The sequence below is a fragment of the Vigna umbellata genome, chromosome 2 (genome assembly GCF_029865625.1).
Source record: "Vigna umbellata cultivar VRB3 chromosome 2, Vumbellata_1.0, whole genome shotgun sequence".
NCBI lineage: Eukaryota > Viridiplantae > Streptophyta > Magnoliopsida > Fabales > Fabaceae > Vigna > Vigna umbellata.
The window spans coordinates 53,003,272-53,025,995 of NC_142166.1; the positions used below are offsets into that span (position 1 = coordinate 53,003,272).

The following is a 22,724-nucleotide window of genomic DNA, read 5'->3' on the forward strand; positions in this document are numbered from 1 at the left end:
CTCTTATAAATAAACGTAAACAATACTTTAACCCTTTTCAATAATATAAGCAAACTTCTTTAAAATGATAAATAATTTTAAATTATTACTTTAAATAATTTAGGATGGAAATGAAATTTGAGATATATTGGTTATTTCATTTTTAAGGTGACAAGTTGTTAATAAGGTATTGAAAAGGTCCTACACAAGAATCATAGGAATAAAAAATTATTTTTCGTGTCTTGAAAATATCTTTACGTCACAACCAAATAAAACATTAAACATTAATCAGGATATACATTATATAAAATACTTGCATCAAAATAAAAGTTGCAAATAATCGAAACTAACACTAAAAATATCTCTAAAAAAAATTAATTAAAGGAACATTCCAAAACGAGTATGTCATGGTAAGTTCTAAACATACTCCAAACTACACTCCAAACTACCTTGCAATATAAGTTTTTGCTTATTTTTCTCTTTTTTGCCAAACAAAATTAATTCTTAACAATATAATAAAATCAATCACTTATCTTCTTACTTTAAATTTGTATTTATAAATTTTAAATTAACTTTTAATTAGCAATAATCTAACTACGATTCAAGAGTTGATAAACATACTATATTTATAAATATATTAGGAAAAATACTGATCAGTTAGTGACTTTTTATTGATGATCATCTTAATTCCGAAAACAACCTCCAAATATGAAGATTGATATTTTATCAATTGGTGACTAAATGGTTATACAGTGCAGTTTTTAGATCCGTAAGTTATTGACCTATTATTTTCTGAAATTAGCAAAAATTGAAACAAGTATTTGAAGATTTTTAAGATTTGAATCTAGTATGATAATAAGATATGTTTGGCAATAGGCAGCAACAAAGAACATAAAAAGTAACGTAGTAGATAAAATAAAGGATGAAGAAGGCCTAGAAAAGAGAGGCCCTGGTAGTTTTGGAGGAATATGACATTCGATGAGGAGAGAAGCTGAGGGCAAACATCTCCTTAAGGGCATTATCACCCTGCCAAGTGAACCTCACCAACTTTGCAACAACCGCAGCACTCTCCATGACATGCTTCATATCTGTGTTGCTCCATATGCGATTCGCCAGCTGCTTCCTCCTTCGCTTTGAATCCAATGCAATGCCCCACTTCCTGTACACCTTCCTCCTCTCTTCCTCTGATAGCCTTCTCTTCATAAGCTTCACCAGCGTCTCTCTCTCCCTCTCCACAACCTTTGCACTGTTTCCCCCAACACACACAAATTTATGTCAGTCAAACTCAACATTAAACAATCATAATCTCTAAACATGTACGTTAGAGAACAACCTCGTAGCTAATGTAACTGTCGGAGCATCTTTCACCCACTCGTTTCCACCATGAAATGTTCCTTTCAGAAAACATAATCTTCTTCGCTCCACCTCCATGTAAATAGAGTCTGTCGGATCACCCCTGAACAAAAGAAAGAAGTATGTCCTGTGGAACAATGATACATTGCAGGCTTCCCAAAGTTCTAATATTTCTGTCTGCTGCTGTTTGAACTGTAGAGGCCATTCCACAGGAGATCCTGCTGCCTCTAACATTGAATCCACTCCGACATCCTTCATATTCTTTTCAAATCTAAAATATGTTGTCTCTGCCTCCTTATCCTACAATTCAGAAACCAGAATTCTGTCAGACAACATCGATAGTGACTTTCCAGATCAGATTTTCACGGATAAAAAGATAACAGTGGTAACAGACGGTTGTGTGAAGTTATCACGCATGGCTGCTGCAAGTGTCAATATGAATGTCTAGATAAAGTGGAAGTTCGGGATGTTTACTATATTTGCTAATGACAAGGAAGAACTTTAAATAATACATAATTCACAGTTGTATGTATCTCTGCAACTGGCCAATATTGCATACGCAACGCCTTTCCAGAAAAGAAAAATGGAAGAAGCGTATCAACAATTCAGTTGTTTCAAAGAAAACTGATAAAAGTGTGAACTTTTTTGCTGAAGTTGTAAGAAATTAGAAAGGATTTGAAATTTCTCATTTGCACCTGATCATCATCAACAAGACGCTTCTCATACTCAAGTTTGACCATTTCCTTCATCCCTGCAACAAAAGTCTGGAGGCTAGTAATATCTTCATTAGTGGATGTTCTTGTGCCGTTGGTTCTTAAATCATCCGTAGATGGAGTTCCAATTGAAGGCGGAGAGCCATTCATTGACAATTTTGTGGAAGCACTGTAAGTTAATGGAAGGAACTTTCTCGGTAATCCATCTGGTCTTCCAGGGAAGCATTTTTCAAAACTACTGGCCGGAGTACTCACAATTTCTCCCACATTCCCAGGAGAACCAGTCGTGTAGAATTCTCTACAACTCCAGCTCCTTGTTAATTTAAGATTCCTACAATTTGACACTGTTCCTGACATAGACAGAGGAGAATCATTACTCAACTCTGCATAATCGAGTCTCTGCTCCAAAACACCATCTGTTGCATCGTCTTGGTTCAGTCTCTCTTCCCTATCTTCAGCAACAGGAGTCAGTATCTCCTGACTTGTTACATTTTCATCTCCATACCATGTTAATGCCAACACCTCGTTGTATCTTACTGATGGGTCAGGATATTCCAAGCCATCCTTACTCGATTCCTCCATTCCAACACTTAGAATTTCATTGCAGTATTCATCAGGATGTTCTGTACGAACACAACTTATCACATGGTTACATACGGTGCGTTTCTACTCTTAAATGTTATTAACTATGAACTTCTATTAGACTACTTCCTATTGACAAAGGGAAGAAGCAACTTACTATCGGGACTACTTTCACTGTTTTCATTGATGTAGTGAGGATTGTTGAATTCTCCAATCCGTAAATCAGAAGGATAAATGCTTGATGATTCTGATATTGAATCTTCATCTTCCCAGGTGTCGACCGTTTCCTACATATTAAAAACGATTGTTAATGCTAGGCTGAATTATAACAAAACAAGAAACAAAATTCAGAGGCCTGATTTCTCATATCAGTTTACTAATTAGAAGAATGAAATTACCTTTTTAGATTTCCGATCATTTCCAACCATGCGCAGCAAATCCTCAACCTGAGATTGAGCAAGATCACGTTGCTTAATTAGCTCCTGAATCTCCCTCTCCATCTGAATAATTGAAAGTTTGAAACCCACATTACACCATCAAGGAGTAACAAAAATGTAACGTGCACAAGGGTGAAAGATGTTGTGGAATCTAGAACCAAATTCGATGAGACGAATTTTAGTTATTAGGACATAAGTGTTGTTCGTTAAGACAAACAGACAATTAACCAGTTAAGAGAGACTAACAGACAAAAGTTCTAAATCAATATCTTCAAAGTTCCTTGTCTAGACACGCCAACAATTAACACAGAATGAATATCGTATGAATTAAAAAAAAAAAACACAAATTATGACCTTTTCTATTCGGAGATTTTTCTTTCTCATCATTGCTGCACAATCACAATTGGTTGAAGGTGGACAAGGAGTTTTCAATTCACTCTCTAATCTGGCTACCTCTTTTTGCAACTGTTTGACCAATACTTTATCAGACATCACTACATTAACCTGTGCTTTAGTGGTCACTTGTTTTGCACAACATGCAAAAAGAAGGGTGTTTCTAGTTTGCTCAACATGACAACGTGCGGGGCTCAAAGTGCAAATGATTGCTGTTCTAGAATTGCCACCTAAGGAAGGCTGCAATATTCGTGTCAGCTTAGAATCTCTGTAATTAATGTGTCCTTGTCTTCCCTTACTGCATTCAAGCACATAATGTTAGCCAACAGAAACTACTAAATTTAATATTTGAACAGCTTCATATAATGTGTAGTCCATCAGATAAATTTTGAACATACAGATAGGTTTTCCAGTGAGAAGCTCTCTCTATTTAGTCTCAACAGAAGGTACAAAACATGTGTTTTGCTTCTTCACAAAAAATTGTATTTACTGGATATTATTCAAGTCTTATAATTAATAAAATGACTATCTGAATGCTCTTCTCTTCTGAAGGAAAGGATGTCTTAATGCTATGAGCCTATGATGATATCAATAGTTTCAGTCTGATATTGGCATAAAGAAAAATTATCAGTCAGTTTTTGCATAAACAATAAAATAAGAGGCCTGACAGGTCATGAAGTCATAAACAGTAAAGATATGATTAAATCATCAACAGTAAAATAAGAGGCAAGCATCCATAAAACTAGTTGAATTAAACAATACCACAGCTGAATTAAACACTCCAGATGTAGGTTTGCTAACAATATAACCTTAAAAAGAAGGGGACAACCTAAGTTTACGAATGACTGTTCCAAGAGTGAGTAAACTCCGGTTTATATGACAGCCTTCTTTCAATCTGGACCCAGCAGATAATGCCTGAGATGCACGCTCACTCCCTGCCAAATCAACAAAATTCTGCAGAGAAAAGAAACAAAAATAACAGTAAAATCTTATAAACATTTTACATTGAATGAAACGAAAAATTTAAAAATTTGAACATACCACACTAGCAGCTAGGGTGGTTGAGCTGCTTTTACCCATGAATTCTCTGGCAGAACTTTCAATTGTCTACACAATTACAATTCCAATAATAAAGTTCTACACGTACAACGTAAAATACACAACGTTCTAAACAGCAAGGGGGAAGGCACTCGAACCAGTCTGATGATTTGGTGAGATCGAGAACTCTTGTCATTGAGATATGTCTCTCCTACCTGTCTCTGTGCTGCAAGAACATAGTGGGAAATGTAATGCTATAGACCAACCTGTATATCAAGAATGTTGTGCAAATTTCTTTTACCTTCACAGAATGATAGAAGCTCTTTCAAATGCGTCCAGTCCCGCAGAGTCTCTTCTATAAGTTTCTCTATAATAGGTCCTCTCTGAAAAATCATGAAACAGATAAATAAACAACGTCATTTATTTCAATTCAATAACATACTCATTCACCTCAGGATCATCACGCAGCCTTAGTGGTGTGTTCTCACTGCTGAGGAGGTCCCTGATATTTTCGTTGTAAATTTCAATTGCTGAGAACTTCAATACAAATGCTCTTTCTTCATGCTAAAAAGGTCACAGTAACCTTGTATCAGCAAGCTTGTAATATTAGAAACAAGAGTTACCGTGAAAAGTGACAGTGAAGAATTAAACAGCTAGATCAATAAATTTTCTCTCCGACTACCTTTCTTATATAGTCAAAAATATCAGCAACAGCATATTCAGTTACTCCAATCATCGTATATGTCTTTCCACTACTTGTTTGCCCATACGCAAAAATACTTGCTGAAAGAATTATGAATAGGTATTAGAGTCCAAGTAAGGAGTCTGAGCAGAAGTGAGTCATGAGAAGAAGTTATATGCTTACAGTTGATTCCACCAACAACTGAAAGAGCAATTGCTTTGACCCCTTCTTCATATACCTGCTTTGTGGAACAGTCACCCCGAAATACTCTGTCTACAACCAAATCATAGTAAAAATTAAGAAACATTTTGTCCATACAATGATATATTATGTCTTAAACTTCCTCAACAATGCTTCCAAACACAATCATGACAAAACAACTTCAAATTACTCAAAGCAACTAAATCTCGTTCTCCAGGCAAAGGAATCAACGGATCCAATAAATGTACTTTATGAATCAAACCCATGTTCTAAGATTCCAATTTTAGCCAATAAAATGCAAACATAGAATTGTTTGATTTTGATTACCGAAGGTGCAGGCGCTTGGGAATGTGGAACCTTCCCGAAGGGTATTCCGGTATAAGATGGTAGTGTCATTGATGCATTCCCAATCTGCTACTTCACTGGCATCAACTTCTTTCTGATTCAAAGGCCTCAGCCTCACTAACACCAGAATCTTCTCTTCATGGCCTCCCATTCCTCCCATCTTCTCCCATTTAACCAACTCCTCTCCAGTAACAGCTCTCATTTCTCACTTTTAAAACTGAAAACAAGTGATGTAGTTAACTATAAAAATCAGTATTTCTTTCCAAAAAAATGCAAGATAGTTATAGGAAAACAGCTGGCACTTCACAAAAATACCAAGCCCTTCAATTTAAGCATTATCCACGGGAAGCAAAACCATGAATGAGAAGACAACAACCCATTAACTTAAGCTCATAAATAAATAGGCAATAACAGCAACAACAATCTAACTTTAGAAAGACCAAGATAAACAGAATACTAACTAATTACAATTCTATCACAAGAACTTCTCTTCAATCCATTAAAAACAGAAAGAGAAAGTAAAGCAACATAGGTAGATGATGAACCATCATCCAGAGAGAAGAGGAACGTGATGTGTAAATAAAAAATATTTTAATCCTTCGTTCACCAAACCAATTATTATTCGAGAATAAAAAAAACTTTGATCGTGGCAACCACTTAATGCCTCAGACCTGAGAACGAAATCCAACAAGACAAGAACATGAATCTTTTCGTTTGTTACACGGAGGACTGGTCCCAACAAACAAGACCATCCCTTTCACTAACCCCTCTTTTTCTTCTTTCCAACAAACACGTACGGTCTCATGTTCTTGTAGAAATTAATGTTTCACGACCCGATTAAATTACCTTCAGCTTTTTTCTCCCTTTAACGTCTTCCTCTGACGTTGAGCGAACTGCAACTGAAAGCTTAACCAGAAATGCGAATCAATAAGTCACAACAACGTAATGGAACAGCCCAAGAGTAAAACAAACTAAAATCAACGCAAGCATCGATCTCTCCATTCAGATTTCGCTACATGGCACCTCAATGCCAATTGCTCAACACAAGTAACTTCCTCAGAGTTCAAAGTTTACTGCTTTGAGTAAACCAGTGACACTAAAAACCCATAGTATAGATCATAGTAACGTAGCGTCCAAATTTATATTTTTGTTACAGAAAAGGAGAAAAGGTGGAGTATGAAGCTTTGTTCTGTTTTTTGTTTTTTTCTTTTTCTTTTCTGTGAATGAGATTATAAATAGAATAATAGAGTAAGGGGTGAAAACAGAAAAATGAAAAATTGCACCAGTTTAACGATCCACGATCTCAAAAAGAAAACCTGCAACGCCTCCTAACCATACAGTGTGTGAGAAAGAGAGAAAGATAATGTGGTCGGTTTCTTTTCTTGGTTTGGTTTGGTTTGACAGCATATGTTCTGTGTCTGTCTCTTACTCACCTGAAACTTGTTGCAGACTGAACCAACTAACTGGCCATTGAACCTCAATTTCCACGCCAACCTTATTACATCTTCTCTGTCTCTTATTCTTAACCTTCCCAACTAAATCAACTTTCACATTTCACTCAGACCATATACGCATTTATTTTACTCCTCTGCATTACCATGGTTTTACATCAACTCATTCTAGCATTATTCTTACATGTTATTAGATTTTGTTTTTAAGTCCTAAATTTATTTATTTATTTTGTTTTGAATAGTATTTAAATGCATAACGGTTACTGAAAAAGTGACGTGAATGATCGAACATGGGTGTGGCGTAATGTTTGGTTGTTAGAAAAAAGTGAAAATGTGAGTGTTTGTACTTGTATGGATGGAAGCACCACGCATTTCTTCTTTTCACTTTCTACTTTCCAGTGAGTGAGGAAATGAGTTCACGATATCTGTAGGCGCAGTTATGTTCACCGGCCTTTTTCCCTAACACGTTAACACATCTAATCAATTATACAACTATATTACTGTTTGAGAGCAGAGGAAGATAAACAAGTGAAGGATAATAGTAGAATGATACATTTTTTCATATATTATAAAAAAATAATTTTTTATGTATTAAAAAAAATTAGAAAAAAATGTTCTGTATATCACATATATTAATGAAACTAAAATGAAAAGTTATATAAATAAATAAATAAAAAATAAGTAGGTATGGAAGAAAAAAAAATGAAATAGTTACCATACCCTTTCCCGCAGCCATGGATCCAATAAGAATAGAAGAAAGCTTTTTCTTTTAAGAAAAATACTTGGAGTGAATAAAAAGATGAAAAAAATGACAAAAAAAATTAAACATGGAAGATTAATATTAATGAAGGAAAATAAAAAAGAAACTAAAAATATATAAAAAAAAATAGTAAAATGGATATACATTATTTGCTAAATTTTGTAGTAAATATTTCGAAAATATACTAACAATTATTTATGATTTATTAATCGTGTAATTTTTTTTTCCAAGTATAAAAACTAAAAAAAAAAAACTAAGATCTTATAAGAATTTAGGCTATCTTTAACCGTATACATTATTCACATTATTTTTCTTTCCTTTCATTTTATAGTAATATCAACATTTTTTAAATAGCTAGTAACTATTGTAAAAGAAAGAAGAAGAAAATGTCTATACTCTAATTAAGACTATAGCTCAAAATGTGTAGAGAGAATGAAAATATGTTTTCTCTACTGACAGACCCACCAAAAATTTATGAAACTTCTTTCATTGAATCCTAAATTCATCCATCATCTATGAAATCAATGATAATACTATATGAATGCCGTAGATTAGCCAAGTTTAGAGAGTACACCTTTAAGATGAAAATAATTTATTAAATAATACTATATTATTTTACTAAAATTTCAGAAATTGCTTATAAAAAAAGAAAATAAATATAGCTGTACACATGCTTAAAAATACCAAACTAACAAATTTAATAAATTTTATATATATCTAGGGTAAACATAAACATAATATATATATATATATATATATATATAAGTATAGATTAAATATTATTAAATGAAAATAGCATAATTTGTGTGTATATGTTTGGGTGGATAGTCGATTTGCAGTAATAGTCCATTTGGTTGGGACAATAACATGAACAAATTGACCTTGTATCTACCTGTTGCAGTTACCGTGTTTGAAGAAATTAAAGAGAATGAAGTTTAATTACTAATTAAGTATCTGAGTAGCTTGTTAATGAATCCATAATTAACCACATGCAAAAGTGTTAAGGCTTCAGATAATAAAGTGTAAAACTTAATATAAAGAGACTTTGAAAAGGGTCCCCTTCCATTCCATTCGTTATTGCGTAAATCACGTTACTTTTGTTTCATTTTGGGTCATTATCAAATAATTAATAGGCAATTTAAGTGGCAAATTTGTTTCGTCATGTTTCCTTCCTTTTTGCCTTGTAAGATATTAGCATATCTACAAGTATTTCATCAAATTTTTAAAATTAAAATTGTAAAATACTATCATCATTATAAACAAATTATTTGGATGTTTTAAAAATTATAACAAATAAAATGAATTCTCATTGCTTAAAAAGCAAACATTTTTATTTTGTTTTATGAAATAAACAAAAAATAAGACTTTTAAGGGTTTTTATTATTCCTGTGTTGTTTGTATGATCTGCAGGTCTAATATGCAGAGCAAACAATGAAATATTGAGTTATTTTATCATTGGTTTGTATATATGGTGTATCATTGATTTAAGCACTGTTTTATGTTATGAATTGTATCATTGACTATGAACATGAATTTGGATTAAATATTTATTACATGATGAACAGGAATATGATATGAAATTGGCTAAGGATCTTATTGACAGATTCTGTGTTTATAATTGATCATTTGATACATTGATGTTGGAAGTCCTGATATTACTGATGTTGGGAGTTATGATGTTGAAAGTTATCTTAATACTCTAATATTGATACATTGCTTGATTCTGTGACGAACATGGTCAGAGATGCTACTCTGTTTGGTTGTTCATATGATACTATTATAATGTGTTGGATGTTTCTGATGAACGAGTTTCTATGCTGGGAAGTGGCCTTTGGTTGGGGTCACGTTGGTTTATGGTTTGGTACTGAAATTATATGTTTCTCCTTGATTGTGTGTAAACTGTTACTCACTATTTACCATAAAATTTCTTCAGTTTTAGGTTTTTTGTTTTGATTTTAGTATATAGATATGCAGTATAAATTATTTACTTTATATAAAATTATAATTACAACAATATTTAGAATAACAGTCATCATCGCTATACCTTTTTCAGAGTTAAACGCAACAAGAGATTGATAATAGTAGTTTTAAGGTTATGTATTTCCATGTAATGAGCAAATGAGTGATCTGCATATTTTCTTTTTGAAAATTTGAGCTACTCATTTGGATACTCAAGCGCAGCTTTCTAGAAAACCCTAGTTTAGTTTTTGACAATTCATTGTTTTTGCTTCATTCGGAAAGTTTAATATTCTTTACACTTCTTCCGTGAGATTGGGTATCCTCGTACACGACCACCTGTGGCATCATCAAGCCCGTCAAAGTAAGTGTTTTGAAGAACGTAAGCACACACCAATTGCCCAGCGGCATTACCAAAACCTATAAGTCTTGAATCCAATTTCCCAACATTACCAAAACCAACAAAATATCATGGCAATTCGAAACATCCGCGACAATCTCAGGTTGGTTTCAATTCCTCAATCTTGTAATTCTACTTTTCACTTTTCGTTCTTCTCTAATGCCCCACCTTCATCCAACACCCCAACTTCAAGTTCAGCTACACTCCTTTCTCCTCCCCGCATCTCATTTCGGTGTTCAACTCTCTGTTTCCCCCATCACCCTTTTGCGGGTTCTTCAACTCGTCGTTCTAATGTTGATAATGGGCACTCGCCCTTCAATCTCAATTTGCACTTTCATACTCGCGTGTATTTTTGTACTCGTACGTGTACTCCTTACTGGAGTAGGCCTCTTGCTACTTCAGAGCAGGTTTCTCAAATCATTGCACTGATTCGTGAGGATGGGGATGATTTGGTAACCAAGTTGAATAGTATGAACGTGTCTTTGTCCGATGCGTCAGTTGTTGACATTTTTCAGATATTAGCCCGTGACAGAGTGTCAGCGTTGCAGTTCTTTGATTGGCTTAAAGTTTCTGATCCTGATATTTGTTGTGATCCAGATATAGGTAGCTTGTTTGTTAATAACTGCGGGTTGTTGTGGAATTTTGAGGCAATGGTTCCTGTTTTGCGTGGATTTAGCCTTAAAAGGGTGTTTTTGGGAATAAAGGCTTTTGGGTTTTTGCTGGATTTAGGTTTGGACAAGACTTCTAGTATGAAATGTGTGAAAAAGATTATGACCGTGTTCAATGAGGTTGGCGGGGTCTATCAAAGTTTTGGAGTTCAGTTGTTGATAGAAATGTTTGGTCTTTCAGGATCGTTTGAGATAGCTGAGTTTGTGATAAGAACATCAGGGAGAAAGATGAAAAACTATCATGTGTTAATGAAGATAATGTGTAAGAGAGGTGATTGTAAAAGAGTAGGAGATTTGGTTGAGGAGATGGAGAGAAGTAATTGTGATATGAATGCAAGTACGTATAATTTGCTACTCAGTTGTCTATGCAAGAGTGGTAAGATCGATGAAGCTTGGCAAGTGCTTGAAGGTATGGAGAAAAACTATGGTTTAACTGATGTGCATAGCTTTGGTATTCTTATTAACACATTTTGTAAGAGGCATCAATTTGATTTAGTTTTGAAGCTTCTTGATAAAATGACAGTGAAGGGTATTGAACCAAGTATTTTGACTCATGCTGCAATAATAAAGTCTTACTTTGAATCAGGAAAGTACGAGGAAGCACATGCGTATGTGATTGGTTCTGCCGATAAGCTTTGCTATTCTAGCAATGCAAATTACAGCTTGCTTGCTACGCTTCATTTGAATAATGGGAATGTGCTGCTTGCCAGTAAGGTTCTTTCTGAGATGATGGACAAGGGTCTTAAACCTAATTTTTCAGCATACAAAAAAATTAAGACGCATCTCGAGAAGAAAGCTGAAAAAGATTTGTCTATGGAATTATCAAGAAGATACTTGAGCTTGATTGAAAAATGAAAGATTTTGAATTTTACATGACCAGATGCTGTAATTCCATTCATGTTTGCTTAATAGTTGCTCTACATACTGAGCGGTTCAGTTAATGACGTTTGCTTCTGCCATTTTGCTGGTTTCATCATTGATAAATCTACATTCTGCCCGTTTGCTCTACTTGCTTAATAATGGTAATTATCCTTTACTGTTTCTTTTGCCCATTTTCGTTTTCTTTACCAAGCTTTCAATTCCCTATGTTAAATCTGAATTAAAAACCCAGAACAAGATCATGTGCATTCACAGCATAGAAATTAAAAACTATTTTCTAAGTGGACTAAAATGATCTTCATGTTCCAAAAATTCAGAAATAAGTACTTGGAGTCAAGGATGAAGGTTGAATGACCATGGTTGTGTTTGAGTTTCTCTAATTTAAGAAATTACCCAGTTCATCTTCTTTTCTGTTTTACAAACCCATTTTCTGCATTTGCATTTTAATTCTGTTTTTGATTCAGAACTTAGTCTTCAATCTGTTTTTGTAATGCGTTTTGTTTTTCTATTTGCTGATTCAAGTTACACCTCAGAATTATCAATTGTTCATCATGGTAGTTAAATGTTGCTCCTGTAATAAATTCACGATGCAGCAAAGAGAATGCTCTTGGTTTGCCAGTTCATTGAGATCAAGATCGCAATATTTGTGCCCCAACCCTGGACTTCCCTGTCTACATGAGCAAGCTCAGCCAGATATATCATTAGATCCTTCTACAGGTCCAATTGATGCTTTTTGCCTTCTGATCCTAGAGCCGCTCATACTGTAACATAAATATGTGTGTTTTGATCTACACATTCACTATGGTTTCAACCTTAGACAGGTTGATTCCTTGATTTTTAAGAGTAACCAGAGGCTATCATTCAAATGAAGTGAGTGCTGCAGCAGAGAAAAGCTGGACTGTGGAGAGGGTCAACCCATAATCTGTTTTCTGTCAGTGTCTTGTTCCTATTTCACTGCAGACAACAAATTGAATGTTCCGAGGGAATATTTGTCAGATATTCATTTTACAATGGCCACTGGATGTTCTTGCAGCCCTTTGAAGATTGCGCTTGTTCAATAAGCTTAGTAAGATTGGGTGTGAATCAGCCTCGTGCGTAGAGCATCGTATCAATGTAGACATATCAATTGGAACTAGTATAGAGGTGGAACCTTGGAGAGAACAGGAGCCACTATTTATCACTTTGATTTCAAGTAATGTTAATATCTTTTATTTCTATTTCAGAATTCTGATGGATTAGCAGATATAGATCAAACTTCTACTGTATGTCTGGTTCAATTTATTTTCAAGCATATTATCATATTGGATATACTGATAAACATGTTATATTTGTAATCAGGATCACATTTTAATAATAACATATTTAAAACCTAGAACTTATAAATTTAATAAAATTAGGATAAAAATTAATGACTCATTTCATTAATTTTTAAGTGCTAATATTTCTTAGTGTGTGTTTTAGTGATGGGATTGGGATTCAATTGAGATAATCCAATAGACTATTATTGATTCAATGGATAAGTTTTGATTCAATGTGATAATTGATGTTTTGGATTATAACATGAATTTAGTGCTCCATACACTTTGTTACAAGTTCAGGCTCAAAATATCTCTTAAAAAGGTGTTGTCCCTCCACACCCCAAGTGCTTCTACAGACTTCAATATTAGTGCTTCTACCACTTCCATTTTATAAACTTAAAAGTTATATGCAAATACAAAATAATAAACATAATAATATTAATAGTAAATAATATATTATTATTATTATTATATACTAACTTTATAATGACGAAGAACTAAATAAATTTCAAATCTTTAACAAATAATTTTTCTTTTATATTTTAAGTATTTAATAATATTTTATATTATTTATCTAATAAATTAAATACTTTATTCAAGTTATTTGAGTCAAACATGTCGGTAAGTTAAAACATAATATAATGTTAAAAATTATAGATATTAAATGTAAAAAAAAAAAAAAAAAAACACACACACACACATATATATATATATATATATATAAACATTTTTCTAGAAATTTAGAACAAAAATTTTAGCATTTAAAAAGTAATTTGAAGAAAAAAAAATATCGAATAGTAAAAATAAGATTGAATCAAACTTAACTTATTTAAGGGAAAATGTAGATAAAATTTTGCAATATATCACAAGTTTAAAACTGAGCCATGTAAATCCTCCATTAATATGAGAAAGAAAGAGAAAGATTGTTGAATATAGCGGGCAAGTATAGGGTATTTTTGGAATAAAAGAAAATAATGAGGAGGTGCAGGAGCAATTGGGGTGGTGGAAAGAGCAACACCCCCTTAAAAAATGAGTTAATTTTCAAAACTTAAAAACATTAAATCAAATCCAATCTACAAAACAAATAAAAATAAATAAAAAATGAAAGCACGTATTTCTATTAATTATATATACATTATTCATTATAAAACATATTATAATCAGTCGTTTAATTAATTTATTAAATATATCTTATTAAATGTATAAAAAAAATTCTATGTTTAATTTTTATCTAATGTTCATTTTTATTTGACATGCATCAGAATTTTTTAAGAGAAAAATTACAGATTTAATATAATTTTTAATCTTTATATTTATAGTAATTATTCAACGTTTTTTCACAATCTATTTTTAAGTCAATATAATTTCACATTTTTTAAAGATTCGATGTGGTTTCTGCTAATCTCCACCTTGTACAAGGTTTGCAGCTTGCATGTGTTTCAATATAACGAGTATAAAATACAACGTCATTTTTTAAAGTGAAGTTAAACTTGTATGTGACCACCACCCTCCATTTCTAAACAGAAAAAATCACAATAAAGTTTTAAAAAAAATACAAAAAACATATTAAACTAAAAGTAAATTCTAAAAAATATTGAATAATCATTATAAATATAGAAAATTATTATATAATTATATAAAAATGAAATTTCATTAACTTATTATTTTGAGTTGAAAATCATATCATTTCTTATGATTGAAATCAGATTAATGTATCGTACCTTCTTAATAAAACTAATATATGTAAATCATGTCCCTATATTTCTCTAACGCTACTTATAATGTTTGTTTTTGTTTCCTAAGTACAACAACTTTTGCTAATTCTTCAAATTATCATAAACATATTTTTATGCACAATACAAATAAGTTAAATACTAAATATGTGAATGCAACGGTGTTACAGATACATTACAGTCAAACTCGTACTAATAAAATTGTAATAACAATAATTAAATACTCCTTTGTTTTAAAATAACTATAACTTTTGTTGAGAAAATTTAAATTTAAAATTGGATCAAATGTTTTAAATTTAATGTATAAAAAAAAATCTTAGATAAACCCTGAAGGATTTTTCTTCCACAAACGAGAACAAAGAGCGCTGAAAGTTGTGGAGTTTCCCCATGGCCAAATTCCTCAATCAGGATAGCAATTTTCCTTATTCAGGTACTTGCTAGCTACTTCATGGCGATTGCTTCACATCGTGGAGATATTAGCATCTAGTTTCTCACATCTCTTGGAACAGAGAGTACCGAAAAGTTTTCATCTTTTTGGTGAAAGTTTTCTCGTTCTTATCCGTATCAGATTTTAAGGTTTCCTCCAAAAGGGTTTTAGCAGCGATTAATATTTTTTTTGTCCCATTTGGAGGACGAACAAGACATATACGAGATTGTTCTTTTTTTCTTGTTTATAAGATGTCAGCTTTGATTTCGTCTAGTTTTCTTCTGCTTGTTGGTGAGTCACTCCACTTGAGAAGGGCTCTGGCCGCTTCTAGATCTGTTTTATTGCACACTAGTGTGAAGTGTATGAGCCAGGTGGAACCTAATCCTGGTTCCCTCACCCTCTCTAGCATAGGTTTCCAAACTGAAACGGAAGCAGAGAACAGAACCAAATCTAAAAAGGTTAAGCCATTTGGTTCACCCAGTGAGAATCTCAAGAGCAAAGGAAAGCCCTTTGACACTAATGAGAAGAAGAAGAAAGCATTTAGGGTTGTAGAAAAACAGCAAATGGAGTTTGCCCCTTTTGCTGCAAAGTCATTTTCAGAACTTGGGCTCCCACATGTGTTGATTGAGAGGCTAGAGGAGGAGGGTTTTACTGTTCCGACTGAAGTTCAGTCTGCTGCAGTTCCCACCATTCTGAACAACCGTGATGTCATAATTCAGTCTTACACTGGTTCAGGGAAGACACTGGCTTATCTGCTTCCTATTCTCTCGGTTGTTGGACCGCTGAGGGTGAAAGGTGACGATGGTGATGAGAATGGGAAGAAGTTGGGAATTGAAGCAGTGGTTGTTGCTCCTTCTAGAGAGCTTGGAATGCAGATAGTGAGGGAGTTTGAGAAGGTGCTAGGAATGGATAACAAGAGAGTGGTTCAGCAGCTTGTGGGGGGTGCGAACCGAACCAGACAGGAAGACGCTCTCAAGAAAAACAAACCTGCAATTGTTGTCGGCACACCTGGTAGGATAGCAGAGCTGAGTGCATCTGGGAAACTTCGCACTCATGGATGTCGATATTTGGTGTTGGATGAAGTTGATGAGCTCTTGTCTTTCAATTTCCGGGAAGACATGCACCGGATATTGGAGCATGTAGGGAGGAGATCAAGTGTAGACCCAAGCTCAAATTCAGCAAAGACTGAGCGTCAGTTAATCATGGTTTCTGCAACTGTGCCCTTTTCTGTTGTAAGGGCTGCTAGAAGCTGGGGTTGTGACCCTCTTCTAGTCCAAGCTAAGAAAATTGTCCCACTTGACACTTTCTCTCCCTCTGATCCTGTCACTTTATCCCGGTCTTCGCCGAGCTCAGCTATGCCATCTCAAGCAGCTGTGGAGAGTCTGCCTCCTGCTCTGAAACACTACTACTGTGTGACAAGGTTGCAGCACAAAGTTGATGTGTTGAGAAGGTGTATTCATGCACTGGATGCCAAATTTGTGATAGCTTTCATGAACCACACTAAACAGCTAAAGGATGTTGTCTTCAAGCTGGAGGCCCGTGGAATGAAAGCTGTGGAGTTACATGGGGATCTAGGGAAGCTTGCTAGGTCAACAACCCTGAAGAAATTCAAGAACGGTGAGGTGAGAGTTCTGGTGACAAATGAATTGTCTGCAAGAGGGTTGGATGTGGCAGAATGTGATCTTGTGGTTAATCTTGACTTGCCAACAGATTCAATTCATTATGCACACCGGGCTGGCCGAACTGGTCGGCTTGGTAGGAATGGTACAGTGCTAACCATATGTGAAGAACCAGAAGTGTTTGTTGTGAAGAAATTGCAGAAGCAGCTAGGAATTCCAATTGCAACCTGTGATTTTTCAGAGGGGAAACTACTTGTCACTGAAGAAGAGAAAACATTAAGCACTTCTACAAGTTGAGGAGTTGTATTTTACAAGTTATTTATCATTGATGCAGTTTCCATGTTCCATATTTAATAATTCTTCATATTGCTTCTTACCTATTGTACTTATTGACAACTTATACATGAGTGAACACCAGATAAGTGATAAGGGTAGCTGATATTTGTTTCACATAAACCACTTATGATTCAATTAGTTTTCTCTGTATTGGATATAGAGTTTTTGCCTTTGTGTTTATGAACAACTTGGTCACAGATTACTTTGGAAAACATGATTTATATAAAATCAGTTGCATACCATTCGAATAACATAACCTTTTTGCAGAAAAAGGAAGATAAATCTGTTATGCATTATGATTGACCACAATTTCTGTTATTTGTATCACTGATTGCCATAACCAGAAATCTACTGACTAAAGGTTCAAACTAGAATATACTGATTGACCACAAATTCTGTTATTTCAATATGCTCTTTATGAAGTCATTGTCCATTTATTGCAACAAGAAATGGAAGTCAGACCTTTCCCCGAGTATGCCTGTTGTATTAATTCTTTTTGCATGTGCTCCAGTTGGGATTTATGGGCCAGTCAGTTGATTTATGGTTTTGATGTTTGATTATAAATAGGCTATTTCTATTTCCGATACAGAAATATGATTTATTCAGCTGAGTTTTGATTTTCCGCCTAATGCAACTAGAGTATTGTTTGTTTTCTACGATCATGAAACTCAATAATAGAGGTTCATTGTTAATATGTTTTAGAGTATTGTTTGTTTTCTACGTCTATGAAACAAGAAAACAACAGATATAATGCAAATCTGTTGATTGTAATATTTTAAAGTGGTAGTTTGACTTCTAGTTCCAGAGTTTCTTTCTTTCAGCAGTATCTTTGTTTCTTCTAAAGATATAAATGCTTTTTTAAGCAAATTGAGTGTTTGCAAATTTTCATTATATTCAAATGAATTTGAAAGGTTGGACAAACTGTACACAAAAAGGTGCAAGAGAAATAACCATGGTTTTGGAGACCAGGACTTACTTCTGCAGATAATCCCTCTGCTCCATGTCATCCCAGAACATAGTTCCAATACGATATATTTGTGGAATACTTAACCCCTGATGTATGAAAAAAGAACAAGAAAACAAGACTTAGGCTCTTTTTCCAGTACTTTACATATGTTATTTGGATAAAATATAAAGTAGATGTGATTGGTTGCATGGGGTGGTGAGTGTCATTATTATTCACGCTTTTCTGTGAACAAAGTTGGTGAAGAGGGAAAGAAACAGCACAAATATGTCACCACACGAGGGAAAAGACTTTATTTAAGTGGATTAGTTGTGAGATGGCCATTAAACATGTATTGAGCTTGATCCATAACAGTGTGAAAAACTGAAAAATGAAACTTAGAAAAAAAGTGTTGCAAATAGCAAATATATATATTTACCAATATTTAGAGAGTTGGGCCAACAAAAAAAGTCCCAGTTTCATTCTTTTTTGTTTTTTCTTTTCTTTGTTTTTTCATTTTCCTTTTCTATTTTTTTTCTTTGTTTTTTCATTCCTTTTCTATTTTCTTTTCTTTGTTTTTTCATTCCTTTTCTATTTTCTTTTCTTTGTTTTTTCATTCCTTTTCTATTTTTTCCTCTCTTTTTTTTTCTTAAACGTCAACTTTTAGATATTTAATTTTTGAAATAAAATTATTTACTCCGGAAATTGGGTGTTGAAAACTTAAGAAAAAGTTTTTTTTATAACATTCTATTACTAGTTGACAATCTTTATAAGGATAAAATGATGTTATCAATAGTTAATTCTTGTATTTTTAAAGAAAAAGAAATAATCTCAAAAATAAATGTAAAAAAATTATGACATCAAAGTTTTCCTTTCTTTTAGCAAGAATAGAAAATTCATATTTATATCATGGCGCAATTGGTTTGATTGCCCAATTCATAGTTAAGTAGAAAGTACATCATGAATTGGTTTGAATGACTGCAGATGATGATGGTGCATTTGGAAAATGACAGGGGACAAATTTCTTGTACAACTTGCTCTAATAGAGGCATGTATAAGTTTCAATACGCTGTCGTTTCAAATAAAAACAACTGATCATGTAAGTATATGTTTCTTTCATTTCAAAATTACATATGGGGTTGTGGACAGTTGACACTGATTTTGTGTAGACGGAAGACATTTCAATGATGCACGTTGAAGTGCAAGATTCGAATTTCGATGGCGAGAAGTTCATTCATTAAGTTGAAAAGATACAAGTAATCAATATGAATAAAAGTAGTGTCCAAGACCATAAAAAGCACAACACAATTTAGACAGATTAATGTTCCATCCTCCAGCAAACAGCTTGGGTTACTGGAACATGTGTATGACATAGATTGAATTGAGTGCATGAAACATCTTAGTAGACGTAGCCTTTGACGAACATCCCCTTTGTGGCTTCATCAGATTCACCCTCTCCTGTGTACTTTCCAAGTTGAGCGAGAGAGTTGGACTTGGCACGGAAAAGAAGTGCGTCTTGTGCTGCTTTAACGTTCTCTGGCCGCCCTCCCCATGTCTTCAAGCAGGTGTTTTGGAGGGCTCTGGCATAGGAGAACGACACGTGCCATGGGTTTGGAGACTGGTTCATCGCGTTCAAGTTCAACGTTGCTTCAACCTCAGACTGTCCACCAGACAAAAACTGCACAGTTCAACACAACACAACTTTGGTCACTACATGAACCAATGGTTTTAGTAACATAACATAGGCATTGATGGATGTTGGAATTGGAATAATGTTTTCGTTTTTTTCTGAGCTCTTACCATGATTCCAGGGACAGCAGGTGGGATTCTCCTGTGAAGGAGCTTGAGGGTGTAGTCAGAAACTTGCTGAGGAGTGGCCCTAACCTTAGACTCAGCTCCTGGAGTAACCATGCTGGGCTTCAGGAGAATACCCTCAAACAGGACATTGTTCTCAGCAAGGTAGAAGAAAACCTCAGCCCACACCTTTTGCGCTACTTCGAATGTCCTGTCAATGCCATGCTCACCATCAAGCAAGATCTCTGGCTCTACAATGGGGACCAACCCGTTCTCCTAATTTCATTGCATTACATAATAAACAAATCAATAACCACCAATTTAAACAATAGAGTCATAATGTACTGAAATGACTAATGAAATTTGAATGAGTTTGTTTGTTACCTGTGAAATGGCAGCATAGCGAGCCAGACCCCAGGCAGCTTCCTTGACTGCCAAAGCAGAGGGACCGTTGGGGATGCTCACAACAGTACGCCTATAATGTTAGAGATTAAACACAAATTAAATTAAACTTCGGTGAGATGTGAAAATGATTAAATTCTGGGAAAAACACTGACCATTTGGCGAAACGGGCACCTTGAGTGTAGTATGCAGCCGAGCGAGACGCAAGACCATCCAGACCTTGGCACCAGGACTCATCGTTGGAACCAGCCAGAGGAACCAGACCCTAGTTTACAGTACACGAAACCACCTATATATTAACATTCATACACACTGCCATGAAAGTGAATAAGAGTGAGATTAAGTTGCAGAGGGTTAATTACCTTATCGACCTTGATACCGGGAACGATGTTCTGTTGAAGAAGGACGTCTACGATCTTCTCTCCGTCAACGGTGGATTGGTAGAGTGTTTCTTCGAAGAGAATGGCGCCGGAGATGTATTGACCAAGACCGGGTGCCGTGACAAGTAGTGTACGATATGCCTGGCGGTTAGCCTCAGTGTTCTCCAACCCAATCGACGCCAGACGCTTCCCGCAGGTTGCATTTGACTCGTCCATCGCCAAAATACCACGCCCCGGCGATGCAACTGTTTTCTACACTCACCGCATCAATGAAACCGTTACTACTCACCGCAACTAATATCGAGTTAGATATATGTTAGTTACGTTATATATAATATATAATATACCGCGGTTTGACGAGCTCATCGGCATAGGAAGCTCTGATGGTGAAAGCGGGGTTGCATCTGACGACAGATAGTGGCGGAGTGTGGCGGAGGGTCTGAGCTTTGACCCATTCGCACTTGTCGATAACCGGAGATGACTTGAGAAGAGTGGCGGAAGCAGAGGCCATTGTTGAAAGTATGGTATACAATCTTATCTGAGCCACCACCACCACCAAGCTTTCTACCACACATAAAATCCCTCTCTGTGCTTTTATAACTCTCCAAATCATCTCTCTTTTGAGGTGAGGCTCCTCGTTTGACACGTGGATGATAATCTCTGCTCACATAGCTTCCCTCTACGCGGTTCAAATGCATGCAAACACCAAGATATTTTCTGCTCTTGTCGTCTTCCAATTTCACAAACCTTGGTTCTTTCTATGCAGTGGTGCAGATTCAACGACACCGTCGTTCCTTTTCCATCGTTCATATTAGGAGAGTGACAATTGTTAGTTGGCTTCTTCTTCTTGTTGTTTTTTTGTTTAGCAGTAATTATAAAAACCTTAAAATGTGAGAGTGAAGGCGTCCATTTCAGGCTTCCTGCACCCCCATCAAATGATTTCCATAAATGGAAGGGGTGATATTGATTTCTGGAAAAGAATTTCCATAATTATTTATTATGTTCTGAAAAATAAATTCTGGAAGTGATAGGTCTAAGAATAAAATGATACTGTGCATGAAGTAATTGCCCCCAGTATCATTACTTCATTACATATTGGAGATGTCAGGGTAGACGAAAATAAAAGGTGCTTCAAACTCTTCTTTTAGACCTGCAACCAAAAGCTTAATTGATTCTAGTATTTATATATTTTTAATTCCTGTATTTTTTTTATCACACTTGCTATTACTTCTCATATTTTTTTATTAATAAATTTAATCTTTAAACTCTATAAAATGTGTTAATTCTGTTTTTTTTTTCAAGTGTGATTGTCAAAAGTTCACTTTAAATAGAACGCACAACTAATTTCACAGTTCTTTTGGAAAAAAAAAATTTGACAGATTATAATCAAATTAAAAATGTGATTTAATTATGTTTTTAGTCTATTGAATTCCTTTTTCAGTCTGTAATTTAAGAAGTTCATTTTAGTTTCTAATACTGGATTTTAGAGATTAACAATTTAGGATTTAGAAACTAAAGTTTTATTTTTTTTTAATCATGAGATACTACAATAAATATTTTAAAAAATAAAAACACAATTTTCAGAAACTAAAAATATAATTAAGTCTAAAAGTATAAACACAATGACCTATTTATTGTCAAAAACATAAATGAATACTTTTTTTTCCATTCATTGATAAGTTCTCTAAGACTCTTTTTAATATATTAGATTGGTGAGTGAGTATTTTAGATTGGTGACATACTAATTGAACTAGTGAGTGAATCCATTTATATTAAACAGTTGGTAGTTTGGCGGATGCTTAACTGTTAGCTAGTTGAATCGCGTGAACTCTTTTATTGGGTTCAGTACAGAGGAATCCGCACATCACTGTAAATGAAGCCACGGGTATGATCTTCCAACTAATCATGACTCAAATCATGAACTCATACATTGTGATGTGCTGAGAAAAATCAAA

General features: G+C 34.4%; 4 protein-coding genes across 7 annotated transcripts; 2 read left to right on the plus strand and 2 right to left on the minus strand.

Moving 5' to 3' along the window:
• Nucleotides 1-787: 787 nt before the first annotated feature.
• Nucleotides 788-7,152, minus strand: LOC124824568 (kinesin-like protein KIN-7E). Of its 2 annotated transcripts, none has more exons than XM_047297007.2 (15): nt 6,570-7,152; nt 5,706-5,940; nt 5,361-5,450; nt 5,178-5,278; nt 4,946-5,059; nt 4,797-4,878; nt 4,654-4,721; nt 4,499-4,564; nt 4,287-4,411; nt 3,419-3,755; nt 3,026-3,127; nt 2,785-2,914; nt 2,028-2,668; nt 1,313-1,632; nt 788-1,225 (listed from the first exon to the last, which is right to left on the minus strand). In XM_047297007.2, exons 2-15 carry the CDS (start codon nt 5,923-5,925, stop codon nt 913-915), a joined length of 2,709 nt encoding a protein of 902 aa, XP_047152963.2. In that variant the 5' UTR covers nt 5,926-5,940; nt 6,570-7,152; the 3' UTR covers nt 788-912. The 2 variants fall into 2 exon arrangements, with proteins under 2 accessions (XP_047152963.2, XP_087963642.1); XM_088107516.1 differs by lacking the exon at nt 6,570-7,152 and adding an exon at nt 6,185-6,452.
• Nucleotides 7,153-9,431: 2,279 nt separating this feature from the next.
• On the plus strand, nt 9,432-12,818 carry LOC124824570 (small ribosomal subunit protein mS80 (rPPR6)-like). 3 transcript variants are annotated; one of them, XM_088107518.1, is made up of 3 exons: nt 9,432-11,367; nt 11,545-11,980; nt 12,431-12,818. In XM_088107518.1, the coding sequence occupies exons 1-2, from the start codon at nt 10,362-10,364 to the stop codon at nt 11,811-11,813; spliced, it is 1,275 nt and encodes a 424-aa protein (XP_087963644.1). In that variant the 5' UTR covers nt 9,432-10,361; the 3' UTR covers nt 11,814-11,980; nt 12,431-12,818. The 3 variants fall into 3 exon arrangements, with proteins under 3 accessions (XP_087963644.1, XP_087963643.1, XP_047152967.1); XM_088107517.1 differs by having other exon boundaries at nt 9,438-11,980; nt 12,360-12,818; XM_047297011.2 differs by having other exon boundaries at nt 9,438-11,980.
• A 2,381-nt stretch (nt 12,819-15,199) lies between these two features.
• Nucleotides 15,200-17,407, plus strand: LOC148204323 (DEAD-box ATP-dependent RNA helicase 47A-like). The gene has a single exon (XM_088107519.1). It carries the CDS (start codon nt 15,547-15,549, stop codon nt 17,209-17,211), a length of 1,665 nt encoding a protein of 554 aa, XP_087963645.1. The 5' UTR covers nt 15,200-15,546; the 3' UTR covers nt 17,212-17,407.
• A 1,999-nt stretch (nt 17,408-19,406) lies between these two features.
• LOC148204324 (fructose-bisphosphate aldolase, chloroplastic) lies at nt 19,407-21,042 on the minus strand. Its single transcript, XM_088107520.1, has 5 exons — nt 20,752-21,042; nt 20,545-20,654; nt 20,372-20,462; nt 19,994-20,263; nt 19,407-19,871 (listed from the first exon to the last, which is right to left on the minus strand). Exons 1-5 carry the CDS (start codon nt 20,983-20,985, stop codon nt 19,593-19,595), a joined length of 984 nt encoding a protein of 327 aa, XP_087963646.1. The 5' UTR covers nt 20,986-21,042; the 3' UTR covers nt 19,407-19,592.
• Between the last annotated feature and the right edge of the window lie 1,682 nt (nt 21,043-22,724).